At 44.5% G+C, this 27,954-nt stretch overlaps 1 protein-coding gene and 1 non-coding gene across 2 annotated transcripts in view; both read right to left on the reverse strand.

Annotated features, from left to right (window-relative positions):
• The window catches only part of N4BP2L1 (NEDD4 binding protein 2 like 1), a 29,815-nt gene extending 3,715 nt beyond the window's left edge, over nt 1-26,100 (reverse strand). The window contains 7 exon segments of the mRNA XM_035303387.3: nt 432-520; nt 841-968; nt 12,534-12,604; nt 13,067-13,131; nt 13,134-13,194; nt 13,196-13,271; nt 25,874-26,100. Of these exon segments, the coding sequence (XP_035159278.1) occupies nt 432-520; nt 841-968; nt 12,534-12,604; nt 13,067-13,131; nt 13,134-13,194; nt 13,196-13,271; nt 25,874-26,052 (669 nt within the window). The 5' untranslated portion in view covers nt 26,053-26,100.
• LOC118154339 (small nucleolar RNA SNORA16B/SNORA16A family) lies at nt 16,948-17,074 on the reverse strand. Its single transcript, XR_004744206.1, has one exon. It is a non-coding gene; the product is annotated as a small nucleolar RNA SNORA16B/SNORA16A family (small nucleolar RNA).
• Nucleotides 26,101-27,954: the final 1,854 nt, after the last annotated feature.

Here is a 27,954-nt window from a genome sequence, read left to right on the forward strand (position 1 = left end):
CTCCCAGGCGGCAACAGTACACAGTGTGGAAATCCCCGGCTCACCAGAGGCAGAACGGTCCTGTTGTGACCTGTAACTCCACTAGGAGCGTCATCTAGTTCAGTATTGCTCTGCACATTTCAGTGGGTGCTCCTCTGTATGCCTTGCCTTAGGAGTAATTGAGACAGAAAAGTTATCAAGAATTCACACCAAGGACCATTTGCCAAGGACTATTTTTAAATTGTATCCTGAAGCGAGACTGGCATCTCAGCAAATTTCAGTCATTGAACAGCAGAGAAACACTAAAATGAAACCTCTTCACCTGCTCCATGGGAGAACTACTGTTAGCAAATATGAAATCATGGAAGATCAGAAAGAGAGGAGAGAACAGATGCTTCAACTTTCTCACAAAATGCCCATAACTGAAAATTCAGAATGATACTTCTTCCTACCATGACTGCATAAGGCTTCATTTCCCAGGCGTGGAGGTTGGTATTATCAATAATAATGGGGGATATGCCATTCCTCATTGCTTTTCTTGCTGCAACACAATGTTATATAACAGTGAGCAACATGCAACAATCAGAGGGAAGGGTGAGCGCAGTCCCTATTTGTCATTTTTCTTACAGGATGCCCTCATCTCCTCCTCAGACAACTTCAGTGCCACCTATTTCAGAGCCCACTATCAATAATTTTCTTTCTCCTGGAATCTAAGGAGGTTATACTCTGATCTTCTGTTTTGGGGGGAAAAAATGGTAGAACTTTCGGTTAAATTCCTTCCATAAAATGTATTCATTCTGCAGCAGCCACAATCTATGTGCACACTGGGGTTTCCCAGGAGTTTGGCAAGGAATTTGTCACCTCTTTTTTGGTTCCATTCATGAGCTTCCTCCAGGAAGTCAGGATTGAACTCATAGGCACCATCTTCCCTGAAGAAAAAGTCATCCGTGCTGAAAATCAGGGCCCTGGGAAAGTCATGCTGCAACTGTCTGGAAAGTGAAGAGAGATTTTATTAAAATTATGTATAGTCACAGCAGAAAACATTTTCTTACATCTCTAACATTTAGCAGTTCATAATTATGAGACCACCAGGTTTGGAGTTGTTAAAATGCAGTTTAAAAAGAGAGATGCTTATTATCTCTAGAAGGCATCACTCCTTAACAGGAGGCGGGAGAGGGCTGAGAGGTGGCAGTGTGTGCTACCAGTCCTTGAAACTAAGAGGTACAGTCACTGCTGCTGACTTCTGCAGCAGCCAGGACTGACTCAAGAAGAAACTAAAGCTAGGTTGGGGGCCTGGTGACTTTCCTCCTGGGCACCAATCCCAGTGCCCATTCCTCTCAGGCACCAGTGCCCCTGCCCAAGACTGACCATGGGTACCAGACCCCCACACCGCAGCCCTTCCCTCAGCCCCCTAAACTCTGAGCTGGCCCATTTCCTTGGAGCTCTGTTCTCTGTAAGGACAGAGTATGAACTGTGGGTAAGTGATGCATGTGCTCTACTTTATTAGGTAACATGGTTATGTTTTAATGATGACCTGAGCCAAATGGGAGAAAAGCACAACTGGAGAAGGAAAGAGATAGAGCCCCTATCCCCTACCTTCCTACCCTCCACCACTCTAAGTTGGAAATACCACAGCAAAAAGAAACGTCATCATGGAGCTCCCCTTTAAATCAAAAACAAAACAAAATGAATATGCTTATTAAGTTGTGTACAAAAAAAAAACTTCAAAGGAAAGATGTTTCCACTTGAAATCTACTGGTACTATCTTTTGGCAGAAGGTTATCATGCTCTGTAGGATATCATGCTCCGTAAGAGCTGGAGATATCTCTGAGCTTCCTTTCCTCATCTGTAAAAATTGAGGACAGTGTCACCTGTATTGCTAGATGATGATGATAATGGTCTAATAATGTGGAGAAACACCTGGCACAGTGCCTTCTTCTCTTTTTCCTACAGCCCTCACCAGCATAACTAGCTTTAAAACAAATCCAGCCAACAAACAAAATATAGTCACATGCCCGTGTTCAGAATAAGATTTTTTTTTTTTTTTTTTTGAGACAGAGTCTTGCTCTGTCACCAGGCTGGAGTTCAGTGGCACAATCTCAGCTCACCGCAGCCTCCACGCCACACCCCTGGGATCAAGCGATTCTCCTGCCTCAACCTCCCGAGTAGCTGGGACTACAGGCAGGCGCCACCACATCGTCTAATTTTTGTATTTTTAGTAGAGACAAGGTTTTACCATGTTGGCTGAGCTGGTCTCGATCTCTTGACCTCATGATCTACCCACCTTGGCCTCCTAAAGTGCTGGGATTACAGGCGTGAGCCACTGCTCCCAGCCAAGAAGATACCTTTTAACTGGAGGTAAAAAGGTTGGAGAATGACAAGGGCAGGCAAGAAATGCAAAGAGAAAGCAAAGCTATTCAGCATCTTTTTTGTTGTTGGTCTTCTCCATGGAGCAGAATGATCTTTAATCCGGGAAGAACAGGATGAACAGACCTTGGAGCCACAGATGAGTAAGCACTTCAGGTGCTCTGACAGACTTGGGAGCTTCTGTTTTCTTAACTGTGAAACACAGATGATTATCCCTACCTCTTAAACAGAGCTTCTCCTCAGACTGAAATGAGGTCAGGTATGAGAAAACATTTTGTACCCAGTAAGGCACTTTACAAAAGTAAAGTCCTATTATAATAGCAATGAGGCCAAATTTACCAATGCAGACTGTTTATATGCCATGGTAATAAACACATTGGAGCGTGCATGTCAAGTAGTCCTTGAGCTTTTGCAGTGAAAGACAAAACTAAAGTAAATGCTTCCATTTTTAAAAAAATGAGTGAATATACATTCCAGAAATGGTAACTAAATATTTGCCAGAATTTTTCAGAAGCTTGATAGCATTTAAAAAGAAGGCAACATAGGGCTGGATGCAGTGGCTCATGCCTGTAATCCCAACACTTTAGGAGGCCAAGGCAACTGATCACTAGGTCAGGATTTCGAGATCAGCCTGGCCAACATGGCGAAACACCGTCTCTACTAAAAATGCAAAAATTAGCCAGGTGTGGTGGCGGGCGCTTGTAATCCCAGCTACTTGGGAGGCTGAGGCAGGAGAATTGCTTGAACTCAGGAGGCAGAGATCGCATGACTGCACTCCAGCCTGGGCAACAGAGCAAGACTCCATCTTAACAACAACAAAAAAAAGGCAGCATAGACCGCTGAGAAAGTAATTCCAAACAAAATGCATTTTCTTTTTCAATGAACGCAGGGAAATTCAGGGAACATACTATCTTGGTTTAAACGGGAATCTGACAGCCTCCGGTCTCCGTTGATCACCTTGTGGGAAAATGCGGGCCGGTAGATAATATATTTTAATACCAAAAGAATATTAGTTAATTATCCAACCCACTAAACATTTATTGAGCACTTAACATGTGCCAGGTGAAGCGTTAAGGTACAGAAAGTAGCTGCTTTTAAGGAATTTATGGCCCAGCCAAAGGAGCCAGACCTGGCACAGCCAGCATAGTGCACAGCGGAAAAAGCTGGCCCAGCAAAGCACTGAAAGGGTCGGGAACTGGGGATAGTGATGCAAAGGAGCGCAGCAAGTTTGACTTAGTCCCTGAGGGATGTGAAAACTGTTGCCTCTTGGGGGAGGAGCTGAGAAGCCGGGCAGGAAAGAGAGGAGGAAGCGAGCGAGTGCCCATAGGGCTCGTTAGGAGGGAAGGGGCTGTAGGGAAAAGTAGCTAGACTCTAAGGGTTAAAAGAGGCAAATCATCTTTGAAACACTGTTTTCAATTGTGACTGGCACACAATTTAAAAAGAAATGTGGCCATCCTGAACGAGTCCAGAGAAGAGTGAGCAAGTAAATGCAAGGTCTAGAAACCATGTCAGGGGCAAAGAGCATCAAAGACATGCAGAGTGTTTCAGGCAGAACAGATAACAAAAGGGATAAGGCCATCTCCTCAGACGCTGGGAAGCCTTTGGTGTGGGTGCGGGGATGAACTTATTTTGAGCTGGCAATTTGGGCCGGGCTCAGGTGGGCCGATCTGTGGGTCTCGCGCGGGTCGGTCGCTGCAGCAGCTGCGTCACCTGACAACGTGGGGCAGAATGTCCTACACAGGGCCCTTCGCTGGTCCCATGGTGCTGGCTCTCACTGCAAAGGGCCTGTCTTCCTGAAAGAGTCTCACCCGGGCCTCTTCACAGACCGCGGTATTTCACGAGAGCAAGACAGGAAGCTGCTCGTCGAAGCAAGTCACTTTGCTGGCCCACACTGAAGGGCGAGGAAAGTAGTTTTGACTTCCTTTTTTTTTTTTTGAGACGAAGTTTAAAAACTCTTGTTACCCAGGCTGGAGTGCAATGGCGCGATCTTGACTAACCGCAACCTCCGCCTCCCGGGTTCAAGCAATTCTCCTGCCTCGGCCTCCCGAGTACCTGGCATTACAGGCGCGCACCACCATGCCCAGCGAATTTTTGTATTTTTAGTAGAGACAGGGTTTCACCTTGTTGACCAGGATGGTCTCGATCTCTTGACCTCGTGATCCACCCGCCTCGGCCTCCCAAAGTGCTGGGATTATAGGCGTGAGCCACTGCAGCCTGCGTTGGCTTTGTGATGGAAGGGAGAGCAAAGAAAATGTGGCCACTTTAAATCTAGTACAGATAAAGCCAGTGACACAAAGGAAGGGCTAAGTAAAGGAGGCTTGATGAAGCAATGCATGGAGGTTGAGATTTGGACTTTGCAGTTTGCGCATTTTTCAGGTCGAATAACAGACTTGAAAAATGCGCAAACTGCAAAGTCCAAATCTCAACCTCCGATGCAAACAATTATTATATAGACAGGAAAAAAATCTAAGGGTAGCACTGATACATTTTCAGGGATGTATATTCTGTATGTGTGAACACTATACAGTTTTACAATTATTTTCATCAATATTATTTAAATAATGAAATTTGTGTTCAGAGATTAATAATAGTGTATAATGTATTTTCCTTATCCTCTGTAGACTAAGTTAAGCAGCCATGGTAACTGAATCCAAGTTTTTTTTTTTTTTCTTTCTGGTCCCGGATTCGATATCCCTTAACTCTGATTTCTTTTGTTCTCCTATTAAGTCTGCTGCTCATACGTTTTGTTTTGGTTTTTGAACATTTTCAGAACTTTTCTTTTTATATACCCACACTTATCTACTCTTGTCTTCCTCTTTGTGGTTTATATTATTGATTGGAAGTTAACATTTTATAATATTTCCTTTAAAAAGACTTTAAGGCATGAGTGTCCAATTCACTGTTTTATTTGAATCTTATTTTCTTCTAGAAAACAGCACATAACACTACTGCCGTTTTTGATTACAAAATTTTACCTTAGAGTAAAAGTTAAATTGTTCAGGATAACTTTTTTTTTTTTTTGAGACGGAGTTTCGCTCTTGTTACCCAGGCTGGAGTGCAATGGCGCGATCTCGGCTCACCGCAACCTCTACCTCCTGAGTTCAGGCAATTCTCCCGCCTCAGCCTCCTGAGTAGCTGGGACTACAGGCACAGGCCACCATGCCCAGCTAATTTTTTGTATTTTTTTTTTTAGTAGAGACAGGGTTTCACCATGCTGACCAGGATGGTCTCCATCTCTTGACCTCGTGATCCACCCACCTCGGCCTCCCAAAGTGCTGGGATTACAGGCGTGAGCCACTGCGCCCGGCCCACTATGGAGGAAGCTTACTACATCATTTCCTAAAACCATCTGTCTGTGGCCTCCATACTCTTCCTAACAAACAGGCAGACAAATATAACAGTGTTTTTCACCTTTAAGGTGCTAATGGATTTTTTTTTTTTTTTTTTGCCACTATGCCTTTCCTGAATGACTTCAAAACTCGTTTTATCTTCACCTAAATGTTAAATTAGCACTATAGTAGCAGCCGTAGTAGCATGTTGAATAGGCAGGACAACAAAAACTCTACTAGCTAAATAAAGGACTGATTAAATAGACAATCTTGAGATTCTCAGACTTAAGTGAAAGCAATAAGCACCATTCCATCGGCTTCAGAAGTGATGAGGGTTAAGCCCCAGTTCTATCTTTATGGTGGTCAGGAGCCTCATGAATTAGGGAAATGAGAGAATGAAAAGGGAAAAAATAGAAAGACAATTACTTCCACGTAACCTTCACTTCCCACAAACCCCCGTCAAATTCATTTAAAATCACTATTATGAGAGAAACTCAGGTACTAATCTTGCTTATTATTTTGTGGAATTCTTTAGAATCATAGAGATATATTTAGATATCTCTTCAGCCAGTCGCTCACTGAGAAAGTTGGACATTGGTATGTAATTTTAACTCGACACCCAGCTTTTATTAGGGTGATTTTCTAGCATGCAAAAGTAGATGGAATGATATAACCAATCCTCATATACACATGACCAGTTATCATCATATGGCCAGTCTTACCTCATTCACTTCCTATTTCATTGCGTCAGTCACTTTCATCAGTGTTTAGGCTCCCTGCTTGTTTCAAAAATGTCTTCCTCCCATTGGTTTGTGTGCATCAGGGACCAAACGAGATCCACACATTGTATTCGGCTGACAGGTCCCTTAAGTCTCATTTATCCTATAGTTTGCCCTCTCCTTTTTTTTTTGCCTCAGCCTCCCAAGTAGCTGGGATTACAGGTGCCTGCCACCACCATACCAAGCTAATTTTTTCTATTTTAGTAGAAACAGGGTTTCACCATGTTGGCCGGAATGGTCTCGATCTCCTGACATGATCCGCCTGCCTCAGCCTCCCAAAGTGCTGAGATTACAGGCTTGAGCCACTGCGCCTGGCCCGTAACTGTTTAATTAGAAAATATACAAACCTAAGGAAATGAGTTGTAAAACAGTATATTGAACACTGCTTACCCTTCATCTGTGGTCACCCAATGTTCACATTTGGCCTTATTTTATGTCCTCCTTTATGCATTTTTAGAGAACCATATGAAAGTAAATTGCAGGCCAGGCGCAGTTGCTCACATTTGTAATCCCAGCACTTTGGGAGGCTGAGGTGGGCGGATCACTTGAGGCCAGGAGTTTTGAGACCAACCTGGCCAACATGGCAAAATCTCATCTCTACTAAAAATACAAAAATTAGCCAGGCTGGTGGTGCACACCTTTAATCCCAGCTACTTGGGAGGCTGAGGCATGAGAATCACTTGAACCCAGGAGGCAGAAGTTGCAGTGAGCCGAGACCATGCCACTACACTCCAGCTCCAGCCTGAGTGACACAGCGAAACTGTCTAAACTGTCTCAAAAAAAAGTAAACTGCATACATTATGATACTTTATTCCTAAATTCTTCGTCAAGTATCTCTTAAGAATAAGAACAATTCTCTGCATAACCATAATACCATTATTCCATCTAAAAAGTTAACATTAATTCATAAGAGTTAATGTTAGGTTTTTATTTATTTTTATGTATTTATTTATTTTGAGATCAAGTCCCGCTCTGTCACCCAGGCTGGAGTGCAGTGGCACGATCTCGGCTCATTGCAACCTCTGCCTCCAGGTTTCAAGCAATTATCTTGCCTCAGCCTCCCAAGAAGCTGGGATTACAGGCACACACCACCATGCCTGGATAATTTTTTTGTATTTTTAGTAGAGATGGGATTTTGCCATGTTGATCAGACTGGTCTCAAACTCCTGACCTTAGGTGATCCACCAGTCTCAGCCTCCCAAAGTGCTGGGATTATAGGCCTGAGCCACCACTCCCCGCATAATGTTGAATTTTTTAATTTAAATTTTTAAAATTTCCCCAATGCTCTCAAGAATATCTTTCATAAGTTTCAAGTACTGCATTTGTTTTTTTGTGTGTTTTTTTTTTGAGACGGAGTTTCGCTCTTGTTACCCAGGCTGGAGTGCAATGGTGTGATCTCGGCTCACCACAACCTCCGCCTCCTGAGTTCAGGCAATTCTCCTGCCTCAGCCTCCCGAGTAGCTGGGATTACAGGCATGCGCCACCACGCCCAGCTAATTTTTTGTATTTTTAGTAGAGACTGGGTTTCACCATGTTGACCAGGATGGTCTCGATCTCTTGACCTCGTGATCCACCCGCCTCGGCCTCCCAAAGTGCTGGGATTACAGGTATGAGCCACCACACCCAGGCTGCATTTGGTTATTATGTCTGGTTAACGTCTTTTCAGCTTGAACTATCCTCATGCTCTTGTGATTTCTCTAGTTGGCATGAGAATATTCTACCTTCTGAGTTTGTGTGGTTGTTTCCTGGTGATTAAATCCAGATTAAACGTTTTTTAGAAGCAAAGTACAGAGGTGATGTTTGTATACTTCTGATTGCACATAAGTGACAGTCTGTCCCACCGTGCTAGGTTCAATGCTAAGTTGGGTCATTTGGCTAAAGGGTGGTGTTTGCCAGACCTCTCTACTGAAAAGGCATCTTACTTCCTTTGTAATATTAACTAATATGTGGGACAAAACTGAGCCCATGTTTTAGAACTGCTGATGTCTTTTCTCTACTTCTCTGATCACAAAAAAAAAAGAAGTGCAAAAAAGGAGGGTGGTGCCTATATTCCCCCATCTACAAATATTTATTAACATTTTGGTCTTCTTTCCAGGACTGGAAATATATGTATATATGTATTTATATATGTAGGATTTCTTTTAATTTTATCTCTTGTTACAAGAAGAGAAACATGTAGAATAGACCAAGTTTTCACCAAGCTTTTTTTTTTTTTTGAGACAGAATCTCACTCTGTCGCCCAGGCTGGAGTGCAAGTGGCATGAACTCAGCTCACTGCAACCTCCGCCTCCAGGGTTCAAGCAATTCTCCTGCCTCAGCCTCCTGAGTAGCTGGGATTCCAGGCGGGTGCCATACACGCCCAGCTAATTTTTGTATTTTTAGTAGAGATGGTGTTTTGCCATATTGACCAGGGTGGTCTTGAACTCCTGACCTCAGGTGATTCACCCACTTGGCCTCCCAAAATGCTGGGATTACAGGCGTGAGCCACCGTGCCCGGCCTAACCAAGCTTTTTTTCTCATAGCAAATTATTTCTCACCTCATAAAATATTCTTCTATGATGATTTTTAATGATATGGCATACTTATTCCTACGGATATGCCATAATGTAATGCTTAACTAATAATATAATGGTTAACCAGTGGTCTAGGTTTAGCCATTTAGTTTGTCCCTACGTCTTTGATTACCAGCAAGATTAAATATTTCACATGTGTTGGTCATTTAGAGATGTTATTTTGTGAACTGCACTTTCACATCCTTTGTCTGCTGAAAAAAGCCTGCTTATTAGGAGGTTTATCTTTCTTACTGAATGTCAATTTTTTATTATGTGCAGAAATTGCTTTTTAATTTTGTTTATAATAATCTCTAACATAAAAGTCTAAATTTTAGCCAGGCACGGTGGCTCATACTTGTAATCCCAGCTGTTTGGGAGGCCGAGGTGGGCAGATCACTTGAGGTCAGGAGTTTGAGACTAGCCTGGCCAACATGGTGAAAACCTGTCTCTACTAAAAACACAAAAAAGTTATCCACGCATGGTGGTGGATGCAAAAATTAGCCAGGAGCAGTGATGCTCATCTGGGCGACAGAGGAAGATTTCATCTCAAAAAAAAAAAAAAGTCTAAATTTTAAAATTTGTGTAGTCACATGTATTCATGTTTTATTTTGGAATTTATGCTTTGATGGTAATTTAGAATGGTCTTTCCCACCCCAAGATTGTGTAAATTGATCCATGTTCTATTATTTTTCTCTTTGATCCATCTAAAATTGTATGTTGGTATGTGGCACTTGTTCTTATCTAACATCATCTTTTTCTACCTGGTAACCTGGTCATCCCAAAACCATTGACTGAGTAACGCATCCTCTCTCCATTGTTCTGAAATACTTTTCATTATTTTCTACGATTTATAGTTACTGGGCCTGTCGCTGGACTTTCTGTGTTGTTCCATTAAGCTTGATGTGTAAGATCTTCATTATCTTCTGTTCCAATATTTTCTTATTTTCTTGATTATATTTAGCAGTTGAGAATCTTTCCTTTATAAAATTTATACTTCTAATTTATTTTCATCTCTTATTCTATTGGAGAGACATTTCTAAATAATGTCAAATAAAAGGATATCCCCTTCTTGTTTTTGATTCCCCTCATGATTGGCTAAGATTGGTTGTTCCAGTAAGTTTTATTATTTTTTTAAAGAGTATTAAGCAGTGAACAAAGAGCCTGCCATGTATTATCCCTCCTTAACGTTTATAACAATTCTATGAAGTAAACCATTTTACTTTTACTTCGTTTACAGATAAAGAAACTAGGGCTTCAAGAGCTTAAAAACTGGTCTGAGTTACTACCGTTTGCAAGTAGTGCTGCCAGAACTTTACCTCAGCTCTATTCAGCCCGGGCACATGGATGTTTTATACTTTGTGAGCTCTTGGGGATCTGAGAAAGCCTTTCTGTTTTTGTTTTTTGTTTTTTTTGAGACGGAGTTTCGCTCTTGTTACCCAGGCTGGAGTGCAATGGCGCGACCCCGGCTCACCACAACCTCCGCCTCCTGGGTTCAGGCAATTCTCCTGCCTCAGCCTCCTGAGTAGCTGGGATTACAGGCACGCGCCACCGTGCCCAGCTAATTTTTTGTATTTTTAGTAGAGATGGGGTTTCACCATGTTGACCAGGAGGGTCTTGATCTCTTGACCTCGTGATCCACCCGCCTCGGCCTCCCAAAGTGCTGGGATTACAGGCGTGAGCCACCGCGCCCCGCCATCTATTGTCTTTATGAAAGACAACAGGCTAGATGAGAATTACTGAACTACAAGATTTTTCCCACAGACATTAATATTTTGAATTTAGATTTCAGTTCAAAGTGGGTTAGCATGCATTGACCAGAAATCCCAGTTAGTGAATTTCTAGCAGTATCTTAAATAAAATTAAAAGGTATATATCTTGTGTGTAAAATCCAGAGATAGGCCGGGCGCGGTGGCTCACTCCTATAATCCCAGCACTTTGGGAGGCAGAGGCGGGTGGATCACCAGGTCAAGAGATCGAGACCATCCTGGTCAACAAGGTGAAACCCCGTCTCTACTAAAAATACAAAAATTAGCTGGGCATGGTGGTGCGTGCCTGTAATCCCAGCTACTCAGGAAGCTGAGGCAAGAGAATTGCTTGAACCCAGGAGGCGGAGGTTGCGGTGAGCCGAGATCGCACCATTGCACTCCAGCCTGGGTAATAAGAGCGAAACTCCGTCTCAAAAAAAAAAAAATCCAGAGATAGAATCCAGGGCTGGTGTCACAACCCCATGATCAACATGGACCCAAGAGTCCAGCGTCTTTTTTAATAAGAGGCTTCCATTCTTCAGAGGGCCCCCCAGTGGCCACTGCAGCGCCAGCCTGCACATCCATGTTCCACACAGCAAGAGGTAAGGGAGCCTTGAAAACTAATTCATAGTTGGGCACACTGCCACGCCCTACAAAGTGGGCTTGCTAAAGAATAAAGGGTAGTTAACAACAGCTTTTGCAACAGTCTTTCCAGGATATATCTAGATATTGAATTTATTTTTTATCACTTCTAAGTCTTCAAATGTGTTCTATTATATCTTTACTTGTTGCTTTGGTTTTATTTACTGTTTATTTTTGGCTATATTTATTTTCACATCTGTCTTTGACATTATTGTTTGATTTTCTGCATTGTGACTCTGCTTATCTCTCTTTTTTTTTTAATATAGAGATGGGGTGTTACCATGTTGGCCAGGCTGGTCTTGAACTCCTGACCTCAGGTGATCTACCCCTCTCCGCCTCCCAAAGTGCTGGGATTACAGGCATGAGCCACCGCACCCAGCCGACTCTGCTTATCTCTAATAGACTGTAAAACTCCAACACTTACTTTAGATTCTTTTATATATCATTTAATTCCTTTTCAATTTTCTCCTTTTTTTTGAGAGTCTCACTGTGTTGCCCAGGCTAGAGTGCACTGGCAAAATCTCGGCTCACTGCAGCATCCGTCTCCCAGGTTCAAGCGATTCTCTTGCCTCAGCCTCCCAAATAACTAGGATTACAAGCACCCACCACCACACACAGCTAATTTTTGTATTTTTCGTAGAGACGGGGGTTTCACCGTGTTGGCCAGGATGATCTCGATCTCTTGACCCCATGATCTGCCTGCCTTGGCCTCCCAAACTGCTGGGATACAAGCATGAGCCATCACGCCCGGCCTAATTTCCTGCTTCTTAACCAACTCCCTTCGTATTTCAGACTCCTAATCAGGAGTTTTTCTTTAATCTTTTATATCATAGAGAGGAATTTTTTAGAAAAAAATGTAAATACAGACAAAGACAAAAGAAATAATAAAACAAGCAGCTGCATACCCACCACCTAGAGGTCATAATCATGAACATTTTCTCATACTTGTTTTCTCGGCTTAAAATCCAACCAATGCCCGCCTTAACTCTGGCATAATGCCCGCCTTAACTCTGGCATAATGCCCGCCTTAACTCTGGCATTCTTAGACACCTTTACCATGCTTTCTCTCCCCTTTCAACAGCACTTGTCACCACCTGCATTATCATACGGTTTCCTTAGCAGTTACATCCATTTCCCTACCTCTGGCTCATAAGGTCCACAAGGGCAGGATCTTTGTTTTGTTCACTGATGAGTCCCAAGTACCTAGAACACTGTGTGGAACATATAGACACTCAATAAATATTTGTTGAATTAAAACATGAAGTTGCATTATATTTTTTAGATCTATTCATGTGATACATAGACTTAGTCTATTTTCTCTAACTGCTACATAACACTCCATTATCAACAAAATAATAAATATAGCAAATGTTTATTAAGTGCTTATTGTGTGCTAGCCACTATTCTAGAGGCTCTACATTTTTTATGTAATGCTCAAATAGACCTGGGAGATAAGTACTACTACTAATCCCCAATCCTGTGTTACAAAGAGATTAAGGCCAACAAGTGGTAGAGCTAGATTAAAACCTAGGCTTCTGGCCCCAGAGCTGCACGCTAAACCGCTGTGTTGAGCGCTATAAAATAACCACCTTGATTTAGGTATTTTCTCTAGTGATACTTGTTTGCAATTTTCCCTGTCATGAACAAATTTTAGTGACCTTCCTTATGCCTACATCTTGTGCATTGGTGGACTCTTCCAGGGGATATATACCTCCAGTGGCATACCTGTGAACTCCTTGCTTATTTTTTGAGAGAGCGGAGCAGAGCAGATGCTAAAATTGCCTTCTTTCCTTTCGAAATGTCTTTTCTCTTACAGAATTCATGTTCCACGAAGGCAGGGATTTTAGTCTCCTTTGTCTGCTGCTCCATTCTGAGCATCTAGAAGAATCCCAGGTGCATGGGAGATGCTCAGTAAACACCTGTGAATGTATTCACGGCTCTTGAATTTTTTGGCCTAATTATGCAAACTCTTTTTTTCTTTTCTTCCCCCTCCTCCCCGCTGACCAGACACAGCCTTACTCTGTTGCCCAAAGCTGGAGTGCAATGCCGTGATCTTGGCTCACTGCAACCTTCGCATCCAGGGTTCAAGTGATTCTCCTGACTCAGCTTCCTAAGTAGCTGGGATTATAGGCATGCGCCACCACACCCGGCTAAATTTTGTATTTTAGTAGAGACGGAGTTTCACCATATTGGTCAGGCTGGTCTCAAAATCCTGTCTCGTGATCTTCCCCACTCGACCTCCCAAAGTTCTGGGATTATATGTATGAGCCATCATGCCCAGCTAGCAAACTTTTTATAGGGCCCCAAGCTGTGTGAGAATTTCAGTTTACTCATTTTTGTACAATGAGAATTTTACCCAAACCTTAGATTCAGTTTGCCCCATGACATGGTTTGTCTGTGTCCCCACTCAAATCTCATCTTGAATTGTAGTTCCCATAATTCCCACTTGTCATGGGAGGGACCTGGTGGGAGGTAATTGAATCATGGTGACAGTTACCCTCATGCTGTTCTAGTGATAGTGAGTTCTCATGAGATCTGATGGTTTTAAAGGGCTCTTCCCCCTTTTGCTCAGCACTTCTCCTTGCTGCCACAGTGTGAAGGATGTGTTTGCTTCCCCTTACACCATGATTATAAGTTTCCGGAGGCCTCCCCAGCCATGTTGAACTGTGAGTCAAACCTCTTTCCTTTATAAATTACCCAGTCTCAGGTATGTCTTTATTAGCAGTGTTAGAGCAGCAAATTGGTACTGCAGAGAGTGGGGTGCTGCTGTAAAGATACCCGAGAATGTGAAAGCAACTTTGGAACTAGGTAACAGGCAGAGATTGGAACTAATGGGAGGGCTCAGAAGACAGGAAAATGTGGGATAGTCTGAACTTCCTAGAGACTTGTTGAATGACTTTGACCAAAGTGCTGACAGTGATACAGACAATGAAGTCCAGGCTGAGGTGCTCTCAGATGGGGATGAGGAACTTGTAGGGAACTGGAGTAAAGGTCACTCTTGCTATGCAGAGAGACTGGTGGTATTTTGCCTCTGCCCTAGAGATCTGTGGAACTTTGAACTTGAGAGAGACAATTTAGGATAACTGGTGGAAGAAATTTCTAAGCAGAAAAGCATCCAAAAAGAAGCAGAGCATAAAAGTTTGGAAAATTTGCAGCCTGATGAGGTTATAGAAAAGAAAACTCCATTTTCAGGTGAGAAATTCAAGCGAGCTGCAGAAGTTTGCACAAGTAAGGAAGAGCCAAATGTTAATCACCAAGACAATGGGGAAAATGTTTCCAGGACATGACAGAGGTTTTCATGGCAGCCTCTCCCATCACAGGCCCAGAGGCCTAGGAGGGAAAAACGGTTTCCTGGGCTGGGTCCAGAGCCCTGCTGCTGTGTGTGGCCTTGGAACTTTGTGTCCTCCTTCCTAGCTGCTCGAGCTCGCCATGGCTAAAAGGGGCCAACATACAGCCCAGGCTGTTGCTTCATAGGGTGCAAGCCCTAAGCCTTGGCATCTGCCACATGGCATTGGGCCTGTGGGTCAATAACTGAGTCAGTAAGTGAGGTTTGGGAACCTCCACCTAAATTTCAGATGAATGGAAATGCCTGGATTCCAAGTAGAGGTGTACTGCAGGGGCAGAGCCGACATAGAGAATCTCTGCTAGTGCAGTGCAGAAGGGAAATGTGGGGTCAGAGCCCTCCCACAGAGTCCCCACTGGGGCACTGCCTACTGGAGCTGTGAGAAGAGGGCCACTGCCCACCAGGCCCCAGAATGATAGATCCACCAACAGCTAGTACTGTGCACCCAGAAAAGCCACAGACACTCAATGCCAGCTTGTGAAAGCAGCCAGGACTGGCGCTGTACCTTGCAAAGCCACAGGGGTTAAGCTGCCCAAGACAATGGGAGTCCAGTGTGACCTGGTTATGAGACATGGAGTCAAAGGAGATCGTTTTGGAGCTTTAAGATTTGGCTACCCTGCTGGATTTTGGACTTGCTGGATTTTGGCTACCCCTTTATTCTGGCCAATTTCTTCCATTTGGAACAGGTGTGTTTACCCAATGTCTGTACCCACATTGTATCTAGGAAGTAACCAACTTGCTTTTGATTTTACAGGCTTTTTTTTTTTCCTCTGTTACCTGAAGCAATTTACAGGCTTTTAAGTGGAAGGGACTTGCCTTGTTTCAGATGAGACTTTGGACTTGGACTTTTGAGTTAATGCTGGAATGAGTTAAGACTTTGGGGGACTGTTAGGAAGGCATGATTGTGTTTTGAAATGTGAGGACATGAGATTTTAGAGGGACCAAGGGCAGAATGATATGGTTTGGCTGTGGTCCCCACCCAAATCTCATCTTGAATTACAGTTCCCATAATCCCCACGTGTCATGGGAAGGACCTGATGGGCAGTAATTGAATCATGGGAGCGGTTACCCTCATGCTGTTCTCGTGAGAGTGAATTCTCACAAAATTTGATATTTTATTTTTTTAAGATGGAGTTACTCTGTCATCCAGGCTGGAGTGCAGTGGCATGGTCTCAGCTCACTGCAACCTTCATCTCCCTGGTTCATCTCCTGCCTCAGCCACCTGAGTAGCTGGGATTACAGTGCCTGCCACCACACCTGGCTTTTTTTTTTCTTTTTTGTATTTTTAGTAGAGACAGGGTTTCACCACGTTGGCTAGACTGGTCTTGAACTTCTGACCTCAGATGATTCACCTGCCTTGGCCTCACAAAGTGCTTGGATTATAGGCGTGAGCCACTATGCCTGGCCAATCTGATGGTTTTATAAGGGGCTTTTCTCCCTTTTGCTCAGCACTTCTCCTTGCTGCTGTTATGTGAAGAAGGATATGTTTGCTTCCCCTTCCACCACGATTGTAAGTTTCCTGAGGCCTCCCCAGCCACGCTGAACTGTGAGTCAATTAAACCTCTTTCCTTTATAAATTACCTAGTCTTGGGTATGTCTTTATTAGTAGCATGAGAACAGACTAATACACCATCTAAAGGAAACTGAGGGAGATGATTCTTCTTGAATCCCAGCACTTCCTCTGAATGCTACTGGCATTCTCCTTGAGGACTTTAAACTGGGACATAGAAAACAGATTCCACGGCTCAGCAGCCTGAGAGCCAGGAGGGAGCCAAGCTATAGATGACATGGGTGGTCTCCCCTGAGGCAGGTATGGCCGGACCCTGTGCAGGGCTGCCACTCACCTGCCAGGGCCAAGTGCTGTTCTTGGAGAGTCAGGCCTCACTAGTGTCCCCAAGCCACAGGTGGCTAGGGGGACTCAGGGAACAGTTCCCAGTCTGCCTTACTTCTCTTACCTTTACCTCTCATACCTCCAAAGTAGAGTATGTTAATGAGATCCAAAGCCAGACTCCCAGAGAGCCCCCATTCTTGTCGGTGTGATCCCACTAACGCTATTGAGCAGAAATTCCTTTCAGAATCTTGTATGTGAACAGCTCCCTTTTGTAGACTTTCACAGCTGTGCAGGTTTCACCTGTGTTTGTTCTGTTGGTTCAGTCATAAGCAGAACTGCGAAAGGAATCAGGCACACCTACCTCAGTTCTAATTTTTTTTGGCTGTCTTTTCCCAAAATGTCATAGATCAGTTACAGATAACAGAAGAGTAACTGTACAGGAAAACTGTCACTTTGGGCTGTCTGTGCTGCTTAAATGGGAAAGCAGCTGCATCTTTGATCCCAATTTTTAAATTTCTTCTTAGTGTAACTTTGAGGTATGGGAGCCGGTACATCAAACATTTTCACCTGCAACAAATAGGAATCATTTTCTTATGCACCAAATTGAGAACTTTGGAATGACTGCCTCTGTTCCTTTTTTTTTCCCCCCCTTATCTGTTCTCCACATCCCATTCATTCTTTTTTTTTTTTTTTTTGAGACGGAGTTTCACTCTTGTTACCCAGGCTGGAGTGCAATGGCGCGATATCGGCTCACTGCAACCTCCGCCTCCTGGGTTCAGGCAATTCTCCTGCCTCAGCCTCCTGATAGCTGGGATTACAGGCACGTGCCACCATGCCTAGCTAATTTTTTGTATTTTTAGTAGAGACGGGGTTTCACCATGTTGACCAGGATGGTCTCGATCTCTTGACCTCATGATCCACCCGCCTTGGCCTCCCAAAGTGCTGGGATTACAGGCTTCCCATTCATTCTTTTTTTTTTTCTTTGAGATGGAGTTTCACTCTTGTTGCCCAGGCTGGAGTGCAATGGTGCAATCTCAGCTTACTGCAACCTCCACCTCCCAGGATCAAGTGATTCTCTTGCTTCAGCCTTGTGAGTAGCTGGTATTAAAGGCACCCACCACTATGCCCAGCTAATGTTTTGTATTTTTAGAGACAGGGTTTCACCATGTTGGCTAGGCTGGTCTCGAACTCCTGACCTCAGGTGATCCACCTGCCTCAGCCTTCCAAAGTGCTGGGATTATAGGTGTGAGCCACCACATCTGGCCTTATTCTTTTACATTTCTCTTTATGTGAATAGTCTGCTTTTTGATTTTGTTCTTTACTCAAGAGCCATGGTGACATCTAAACTTCCACATGTTAGGAGGCATCTCACATTGCCTTTCATGAACAAATACTGAGTAAAGGCCTGTGATGTGCCCAACCTTCTTTTAGAAGCTAGACAGAATAAAGTTCCTGATTTCATGGAACTTACATCATATCCCATGAAGCTTACTAGGGTCTAGTAAGAGAAATACATAATAAATATACGCCAGATGGTACCAATGCCAGGAAGAAAAGAAAGCCAAGGTACAAGACAACAAATGGTGGCAAGAAAAGTCCCTTTCAGACCCTCTTCTTCAGCATATCCTTAAAACATGTGGGGAAAGAGTGCTGGACGATCCTAGCTATACAATCATACTTCAGCAGGACTCCCTAATAATTGTGAAAAGGATGTAGGTATGTTTGTCCATGAACATTCCTAATAATATAAGACCACTCTGTGCGTTATGAAATCTCCTGGGTCTCTCAAATGTGTGACTCTCAGATCCTAAAAACCTCATCTATAAAAAATGACTACCTCCCAGGGTTATTGTGAAGATTCAATAAGCCAGTGTCTAAAAAGGGCTGGGCAGGCAGTCAGCAGTCAGTAACCATGTGCTGGCTTTTCTTTCTCCATTTCTCCCTTCCCCTTTCCCAGACTCTTACCTTGATAAAAACAGACAACCTTCTCTCCAAACCATACCCATGATCTGACAGACAGCCTAGTGAAGGAACAATTTGAAAGTAGACTCATTTTATTTATTATAAAATTTCCTTAATCCCAGAGAGCCTCAATATCTTCAGATAACTAGGCGTGACTAAAAAATAATTTCTTACTGGGCTCATCTAGAGTCTGAATGGCCTTAGGCAGGTACTGCTATAAAGAGGAAGTTTCATGAAAATGTCATGAAAGAAACTAAGGCATTGACTTATAGATACCCTAACATGTGAGCAGATGAGGAAGAGGCTTTAGACATGCTTGGGAGTTGGAAGTTGACTATATCTCTCTCCAACACATCATAACCAGGATAAATATGGAAACGTATTTAAAAATCTAAATCTCATTTCCTCCCATTGCCCTCAACAGTACCGCATTAATAAAATAAATTCCCTGGTGAGTAATATTAGGAGAAACATTAATATTGACAACAAAAAATGTAGCTTCCTCACTCTGACAGTTGAAATCCAGGTTAACTTAGCCCTCTTATAAAGCCCTTAATTGTTTTTTTATTATACGACAGATCAAAACCAAACTCATTGCCCTTTCACCAGATCACCCCCACTCCAGCCTCTTCCCTTGGTGTGGAAGAAAAAGCTCTGTGTTAGAAATAGGAAAACATAACCTTTGACACTAATCAAGATGTTTAGCTTCTCAGTGTCTTCGGCTCAGACTAGATAAACTCCGAGGGAGTTCCTATACATCTCCTGAGCTTTTCCCATGAAAGTATTCTTCCCCTAGTCTTCCTTCCTTCATCCATTTCTACTTCCTCTCAGGTCATAATCCACACCTGCAATAACTGGATTGCCCTAGTTCAGCAGGGTCTTCCTCCAGGGTTCCAGCCGCTCCAGAAATGTGGTTGTGGTGAATCTTCTGTAGAGTTGGGCAACCTTTCCTCATACAGCCTCTCCAATGAGCAAGGACAAGCACATACCACACTGTACATTTGCATTCTTTGTTAAACAGATACAGCTTTTAAGTCTTAAGTCTTTTTTTTTTTTTTTGAGACGGAGTTTCGCTCTTGTTACCCAGGCTGGAGTGCAATGGCGTGATCTTGGCTCACCACAACCTCCGCCTCCTGGATTCAGGCAAGTCTCCTGCCTCAGCCTCCTGAGTAGCTGGGATTACAGGCACACACCACCATGCCCAGCTAATTTTTTGTATTTTTCTTAGAGACAGGGTTTCACCATGTTGACTAGGATGGTCTCGATCTCTTGACCTCGTGATCCACCCGCCTCAGCCTCCCAAAGTGCTGGGATTACAGGTGTGAGCCACTGCGCCTGGCCCAGCTTTTAAGTCTTCATTCATCCCAGAATCCAGAGAGAGGGGAAGGACAAGGACTATTCCTAACAAGGAGAGATTTAGGACCCATCTTAGAAAAATTGTGAAAAATACAAAAAGCTAGTAGTCATTTTCCAAATAGACCTAGATGACTAAAGATTTGATATATCACCTGCCTGACCCTCCGTTTTCATATTCACAGAGTTGGAATACTGCAAACTTTCTATGTTGATCTTGCTTTTATTAATGAAAGCCCTGGCCTCATAAAGAAACTCACCACAGACCAGGACTGCTGGCTAGGAGCACTGTGGAGCAGAGTATTCTTTGGGGTCCAACTACTCACTACTTTGCCAACCTACATGGCCTCCTGTTCTGTTTCTCACATTCCGCTGCTTATTTGGTTGTAAAGCATGCTTTTCTCCTCATCTCTGCCTTACCATTGCATCACATTAGAAAAGCATCCTTTCACTTCCGTGCAAGGCTCTATAATGGAAAGGTACTTCTCATGATGAAAAATTCCATGTTATCCAGAGATATGAATAAGGAGAAAAGACAGCGATCAGCGAGCATCCTTTGAGCCTAACTGAATCCGTGGTACAAACCATTTGTGATGGTGCCAAAAGGAACCAGAAAGATGCAACATGTACTGGAGCGTAGTCCCCCCGACTTTGCTTCAGTTGAAATGTAAAGATTCAAAAAAATTCTGGGGAAATGAAATAAGGTTGACAACTTTTAACTTTTCAAATAAGACCATTACAAGAGAAAGGCTACCCTCTATTATGGCCAGTTCGTTTAAAAGGCTGTTTTAGTGGGATGCCCGTACAATGTGATATGTTATTGAGCTATAAAAATAGTGAAGTCGTGACGCACGCTTCAACATGGATGAACCTTGAAAACACTCAGCTACATGAAATAAGCCAGACACAAAAGGACAGCTATCATATGATCCACTTACATGAGGCATGTAAAAGAGGCAAATGCATAGAGTCAGAAAGTAGCTGAGAGGTTACCTGGGGTCAGGGACTGGGGATAGGGAGTTATTGCTTAACGGGCACAGAGTGTGTTTGGAGTGATAAGAAATTTTTGAAACAGATAGTGTGATGGTTGTACAACGTCGTGAATGTAGTTCCACATAATCCAAGCCCACTGGATTGTAAACTACAAATGGTTTAAATGGTCAAAGCCAGAAGGCATTTTAACACACAGTGGAAAGCACAGGTTCACCCGCAGATGCTGTCACTGAGGGAGTGAAGGGACAGGTGCAGTTCCAGGTGAGTTTGTCAGCTGAGCTGTCAAAGAGGGTTCTGGCTCATCTGCTGAGAATGAAAGGGTCTTGGCATTAGAATCTTATTTCTTCTAACAGCTCTCTACTCCTTTGTTCAGCCTTTAATGTTCTCCATGATCTGGTCGTGGGCTTACCTCACCACATTCACTACGATGAAGGCTTCACTTCAATCAAGCCCAGGAGCACACCCAGCCCTCTGCCACCTCCATCTCCTTACTTGTGCTGTTGTTCCATTTCCTTGGTTCAGCTGCCTCCTCCCCATCTTCAAGGACTGTCTCCTCAAGGAGAAGATCCTTTCTCCCTAAATAGCCTTCCTCCTCCTCACTGCCTCCCCAGCCTTGACCACCAACGGCATTTGAGATGCCACTCCCACTGGCCCTTACCACAGTGGGCCGATTACCGCTTTCCATTGGTTAATCCCCAGCAGGTGCCTTCTCATAAGCTTATTTGGCGTATGCCTCCCTAAGCAAGTGCTAAAGGTATTGTAAGTGCTCAGTGGACACTGGTACTGTTGATTAGTGGCTAATAATTAACAATAGTTGGTATCTATGTAGCATGTGCATTCCACAGTGCTTCACGTACATGATCATAGGGTCACTGTTTACTACAGTTTCTAAAATCCTCACAAACTTATTAAATGCAATATTAGCTTCATTTAAATAAAAACCTGAGGTATTGAAGAATCAAGGGATTTATGCTGATTCATATGCTGGTTAACAAATTAATCAAAATTAACAAAATTTAAGGCTAATCAAATCCACCTCCTCATGGATAAGCGTTTCATAGTGTATGTCCACCTGAGCAGTAACTAGGAAAGCCTTTTATCTAGAAAATGACATCTTTATTTAGTGACATAATAGAAGCTTTTCACATAAACTGGGTCTTGCTAGCCGAATCATTTAACAAAACTTTTTACTTATAGTGACTTTATTTTCATCTTTAAACACTTAACAAGTAATATATATTTGTTCTAGAAAAACTAGAAAATAAATCAAGGGGAAAGTTCATAATCCCACTATCTAAAGTCAGCAACTATCAATAGATAGCTATCTTTTCACATGTTTTTCTTCAAATATATGTAGATCCCCTTCTTTGAACAGAAAATGAAATGTGTATGTGTGTGTATCTTTTTTTAATTTAATAGGAGCAGTGTGAATATATTTGAATGTCAAATATACATCTATGTTCCTATTAATGACTGCATGACTTATAAGCTATTCTTCTGTTTTTGTAGTTATAAGCTGGCTCACATTTCTTTTTTCTTATTTTTGAGACAGGGTCTGTCACCCAGGTTGGAATGCAGTGCTGCAATCTCAGTTCACTGCAGCCTCTGCCTCCCAGGCTCAAGCCATACTCCTGCCTCAGCCTCCCAAGTAGCTGGGATTACAGATATGTGCCACCATGCCCAGCTGATTTTTGTAGTTTTAGTAGAGATGGAGTTTCGCCATGTTGGCCAAGCTGGTCTTGAACTCCTGACCTCAAGTGATCTGCCCACCTCAGCCTCCCAAAATGCTGGGATTATAGGTGTGAGCCACCACTCCTGGCCTCCAATTATTTCTTAGGATAAATTACTGGAAGTAGAGCTTATAGGTCAATGAAAAGAACCTATTTTTAAGACGCTTTTTAAATGAAATACGGGTGATAAAACAGATTTAGGAACATGCTAATTTTTTAGTACTTTGATGTGCTGAAAAAATTTTTCACCAGTTAAAACTCCAACGTTTTAAAAATAAATTCAAATACTTTAAACAGATGTTTTTCCACATTTCAGCCACTTCAAACTATGAAAACATATAAGTAAAAATCACAGAAATCTAACATTGATTTGGGAGACAAAACATACCCTAATTTCAAAAAAATTTTTATTAGTTCTTTAATCAAATGAGAAAAAGGTTAAGCAGAAAAAGATGAACCCACATTTGCAAAAAGAGATTTCCTCTAAATTTTAAAGAAAAAAAAGTTATTATTCTGATTTAAGAAATACATATTCATTATAGAAAATTGGGAAAATACATAGAATAGAGAAAATGTGAATTTCCCAGAATCCAACAACACATAGATGACCTTAAAGTTTGTACTATTTTCTATACATGTTTTTAAATAATATGCCCTTTTCCTCTTCCCCACCCCACCCCACAAAAAAGTGGGGAAGGCAGTTCCTGGTGGGCCACACCTGAGTCTGCCTCTCCACCATTCCATCCTTACCTCAGGCCTCCCTTCTGCTGAAGTTATGGCCTGTTTCCTTACTTCCCAGACTTTTCTACAAACACACAATCCACCCTATGGCATGCCAAGGCTGCTCTGCTCCCAGAACTGCCAATGCCCAGCGAAAGAGGAGGTCTCAAAGTCAACTGCCAAGCTGCCTTCTTCACTCCAGAGCCAGGCTCCAGGGAACGCTGAAGATTTATCTCAGCTGACCAACAATGGAAACAGTAACTAATACCCCTTAAAATGTATATAGCACTGTGAAGTTTAAAAAGTCCTCCCACACACATTTAATCTTCACAAAACCCTCGGAGACAAACAGAGCAGATATCCCCATTTAACAGAAAAGGAAACCAAGGCACAGAAGGGTTGAGTGAAAAGCAAAGCTAGTGAGTGGCAGAGCTTTGAAGCCATAAATTGTCTCCAAGGTCGGAGCTCTTTAACACAGCCATTATTAGCAAACTACTGTTAATCTGACATCTGGAAATTAAGAGTCAGAAGGATCTTTAATATATCCTCTAATCTACTAACCTCTTAGTAGTCATATATAAAACACATAAGGCCCAGAAAAACCACATGATTGCCCAAAGTCGCCAGCTAGTAAGTGACAAAGTAGGTCTGAAGGCACAATCTTTAGACTCCCAGGCCAGTGCTCACTCCCGTCGTCCCTAGAGAGACAGAGATGATCTGTAATAGCTGGTCTCTCATCCGGTGTCTTCTGCTTAGCCAACGCCAATCGGGAATTAAAATCCTAAAAGTGTAGAATGTTAGAGCCAGAAAGGACCCTGAGGACCACTCAGGCAATGCCCTGGCTTCACAGATGAGGAATGTGAGTCCAAACCCCTCGTGTTCCATTCTGTGTATATTGCACCCATCATGTTACTTCGCTTCCCAACACAGTCAGAAATTAAATCCGGCCAAAGATGTTTACTTCCTTCTTTGATACTCGTCTTTTTGACACTCGGTGTGAGACAGGCCACAGATCAGCAAAGCGAAAGTGAAATTAAACAGGATTTGGCATTCAGAAGATACTTGGTTGGTAACAGATTTGCCCACCATGACAGTACCACAAAATAACCAACTTCTGCTGGGTTCCAAGGAGGCTCCCCGACTCTGCCCCTGCCCTCTACCTCCCTTCCCCAGTGAGCCAGAGAGTCTATTGAACTGTGTGCCTGTTTAGGAAAGGGCGCCCAGGGTCCTCCAGAAGTCACACGGCCCTATAGTCTGTGAAAATGTAGCAATACTCTGGCCAAAGGCTTCTACTCCACAAATCAACAGTTTCTTGGTCCCATGGCTAGCCTCATCCCTTCAGTGAGACGGGAAGCTCTTTGAGGGAAAGGGACCACTTCTTCTATTGAACAGCTACTACGTGCCAGACAATGTGCTTGGCAGGGTAAGACATGGCCCCTACCTTCAATAAACTTACAGAAGGATAAGCAAAACCATGTGCAAAACCAAGCGCAGTGACGGAGGTGTAAACAGGAAGCCAAGGAGCCCAGAAGAGGCGCATCTACTGATGGGGTGGGGTAGTTGCCCGGTCTTAAAAGGCAAAAGAAGGCGGGAGGGCAAGCTAGGCAGGAAGGCCAGCGTCAAGGAGAGAAGCAGCTTGGTTTACAGGAGATAAGCAGTTCGACGTCGCTGGAACATCAAGCGCAAGGCAGGGAACGGTGGGAGTTCAGGCTGGAGCGGTGGGGCCTAGTAAGGTGGCCGCAGGCACAAGCCCGCGTAATTCCCGGCGGCTGGTACAGGGAGGGCCGCTTACGCAATTCGCAAGTGAACGAATTTGGGCGCCCATGGCGAGGCTCTATCAGTGACGGTGTCGGTGGTGGCGCCGCCAGCCCCCCTCCCCCGTGCACCTGTGCGCTTTCGCAGTTGCCAAAGCAAACGCAGGCTGCCCGACTCCGCCAGATTTTCAAAGAGGGCCACCAGCCCCAGGCCACGGCCACGGCCACAGCCACAGCCACAGCCACAGCCATGGCTGCTCTGGGCCCCCGACCCGGACCCCTCATTTATCCACTCTGGTTACAGCGCCTGTTGACGCACTGTGGCGGCCGCCTGCGCGCCAGAGGGGCCCAGCGGTTTTCCTGGCAGTAGCCACGGGGTTTTCCCGAAGAAGAGTCCCTGCGGGCCTCCCCGACCCGGGGCTGGGGAGGCTGGGGGCGGCGAAGGCTGCCTCGGCCCAGGCGGGGCACCGCGGCGGGGAAGGGGCCAGGGCCGCCGGGGCTTGCGCTAGGCGCAGTGCCGGAATCCGTCCTCCTGGGACAGAGCGGCGGGAAACAAACAGGACGAGCGCCCTCCTCTCCGCGCCCGCGCCACCAGGGGTGGCAGCGGCCCCAGGGGGCGAGGGAGGCAGCTCGGGCTCCCGCGCTGCCAGGCTCAGGCCGGGACCGGGTCTGGGGCAGGCGCCCGCGGCGGGGGCGCAAGCGGCGGCCGGGAGCGGCTTGGGGCAGGGGTGCGCTCGGCCGGGGCGCTTGGTGGCCCCGGGCCCTTGCGCCGGCGCCCAGGCCGCTGTTATTACCTGGCCAGTGTGGTTTTCCCGGAGCCCGGGAGGCCTCGCAGGAGGTAGAGGTGTTTCCTAAAGCTGTGGCGGCGCGGAGGTGTCCCCCGCGGGGGCGGCCGGGGCGGCGGCTGCCGCTGCCGCTGCTGCTGCTGCTGGAGGCTCAGCCTCCCAAAAGATTCAAGAAAACTGTCCTCCATGGGCAGGAGGGCTGGCTGCGAGAGCCCCGGGTTCCCTTTCCTGAAGTCACGGTCTTGACCAAAGCTGTTGTTTTTGTGACTCTCCGGCCATGTGATGGATAGAGGGGCGGGCGCTGGGAGCCCAGCCCCTCCTTCTCACCCGCCGGAACCGCGCTGCCTGGGAGGGGGCGTCCCTACCTGGAAAACTGGGGACGCTGGGAGACTGACAGCCCTGAAAACAAGGGTGACGCACCCACCCCCACCTCGACCCCCGCTCTGCCTCCTAATGCCTCCTGATGCCTCCTGGTGCCCTTCGCCCTGACAGAGGGGAGGAGGCCCCAGTCTAGTGGGTCTCTGGGACACTTTTCCGGCCTGGAAGCCTGGCCTCCTGCCTCAGCCTTCCCCAACCCCAGCCCCGACCTGCCTAGACCCTGAAAGTGAACTCATTTTAGTTGATGATTAATGAGCACGCCCGGGGTTGTAAATGGTAACAGTAAAGGCCATTGTCTCCCCCGATTTCTGAGCACCAACATCTGGCTGGCATCCCAAGGGCCACCACCATTCTCCAGGGCCTGTATCTTTTCGTATTTCATCTTCCTTTAGTAGCCTGCCAAAAATATTATTAGAAAGCTTTGTTGCCTCTACATAACTTTAAATCTCTTCCTCAGAACAAGCACGCATAAAACTCAGACTGATTTATGAACCGTAGCATAAGGACTACCGCCCAGGCACCTGCCCGGTTGCCACCTGAGAAGTGGGGGCTTCTTGGAGAACTCTTTCAGATCCCTGGGAAAAGTGGCAGAGACTACTGAAACCATTTATAGAGAAGTATCCAGACTGAAGTTTTCAGTTCTAGGAACTAGGAGCACCCATTGGTTGATCACCATAGTGACTCTCCAATAGTTCGCCCTCAAGAGCATGATGGAGTGATCCTATTTTCTGAACCAAAATTCACCATGCCTGCCTGAAAGAAACTGTATTCAAATTGACACCATCCTGGGAAATCCAGAATATACCGTGGCTTTGGCTATAATAATTATTGTAAAGTAATAAATTCTATTTCTGGCAGCTAAGATACTAAAATTTTGAAAAGAAACTATGAAAAAAGTGTGATTTCCTTCTAAACCAAAATCCAGAGATTTTAGTTAGCTTTTAGGAAGGGACTATCCAAGTAGGGAGGGGCTCTGTGCTGAGAACTTCCCCTTCCCCTTGGGATTTCCCTCTAAGGGTGGTGTAGGATGGAGTGGAGATGAGCAGCTCTCCCTTGAAACTCCCTTCCCAGCATGGAAGAAGAATACTTGATTCATTCTTCTCTGCACTGCTAAGAAAGAATGGAATTTCAAAGACCTCTAAATATTAGGAGAGAATCCATAAGGAACAGAAAATACACATGAATCATAAACATAGTGCCACAATCTCTGTCTCCTATCATACTCACAGGAGTGTTTCGCCCAGCCTCACAGGCTACCTTTTTCATTTTAAACTGCACTGGCTAATATGGGGGCCACTGGTCACATGTGGCTAGTGAGCACTTGACATGTGGCTACTGCAAACATGCTGTGCCCTGTGCAGTGGCTCACATCTGTAATCCCAGCACATTGGGAAGCGAACGCAGGAGGATCACTTGAGGCCACAGGTTTGAGACAAGCCTGGGCGACATGGTGAGACCCTGTCTCTACCAAAAATTCAAAAATTAACCAAGTATGGTGGTGTGTGCCTGTAGTCCTAGCTCCTCAGGGGGCTGAAGTGGGAGGATCACCTGAGCCAGGGAGTTTGAGGCTGCAGTGAGCTATGCCGGCACTGTACTTGAGCGTGGGCAACAGAGCAAGACCCTGTCTCCTAAAAAACATAAAGTAAATTTAAAAAATACACATTGAATTTTGAAGATTCAATATGAAAAAAATATTTCATTAAAAATTTTTT

This window comes from Callithrix jacchus, chromosome 5 (genome assembly GCF_049354715.1).
Source record: "Callithrix jacchus isolate 240 chromosome 5, calJac240_pri, whole genome shotgun sequence".
Taxonomy (NCBI): Eukaryota; Metazoa; Chordata; class Mammalia; order Primates; family Cebidae; genus Callithrix; species Callithrix jacchus.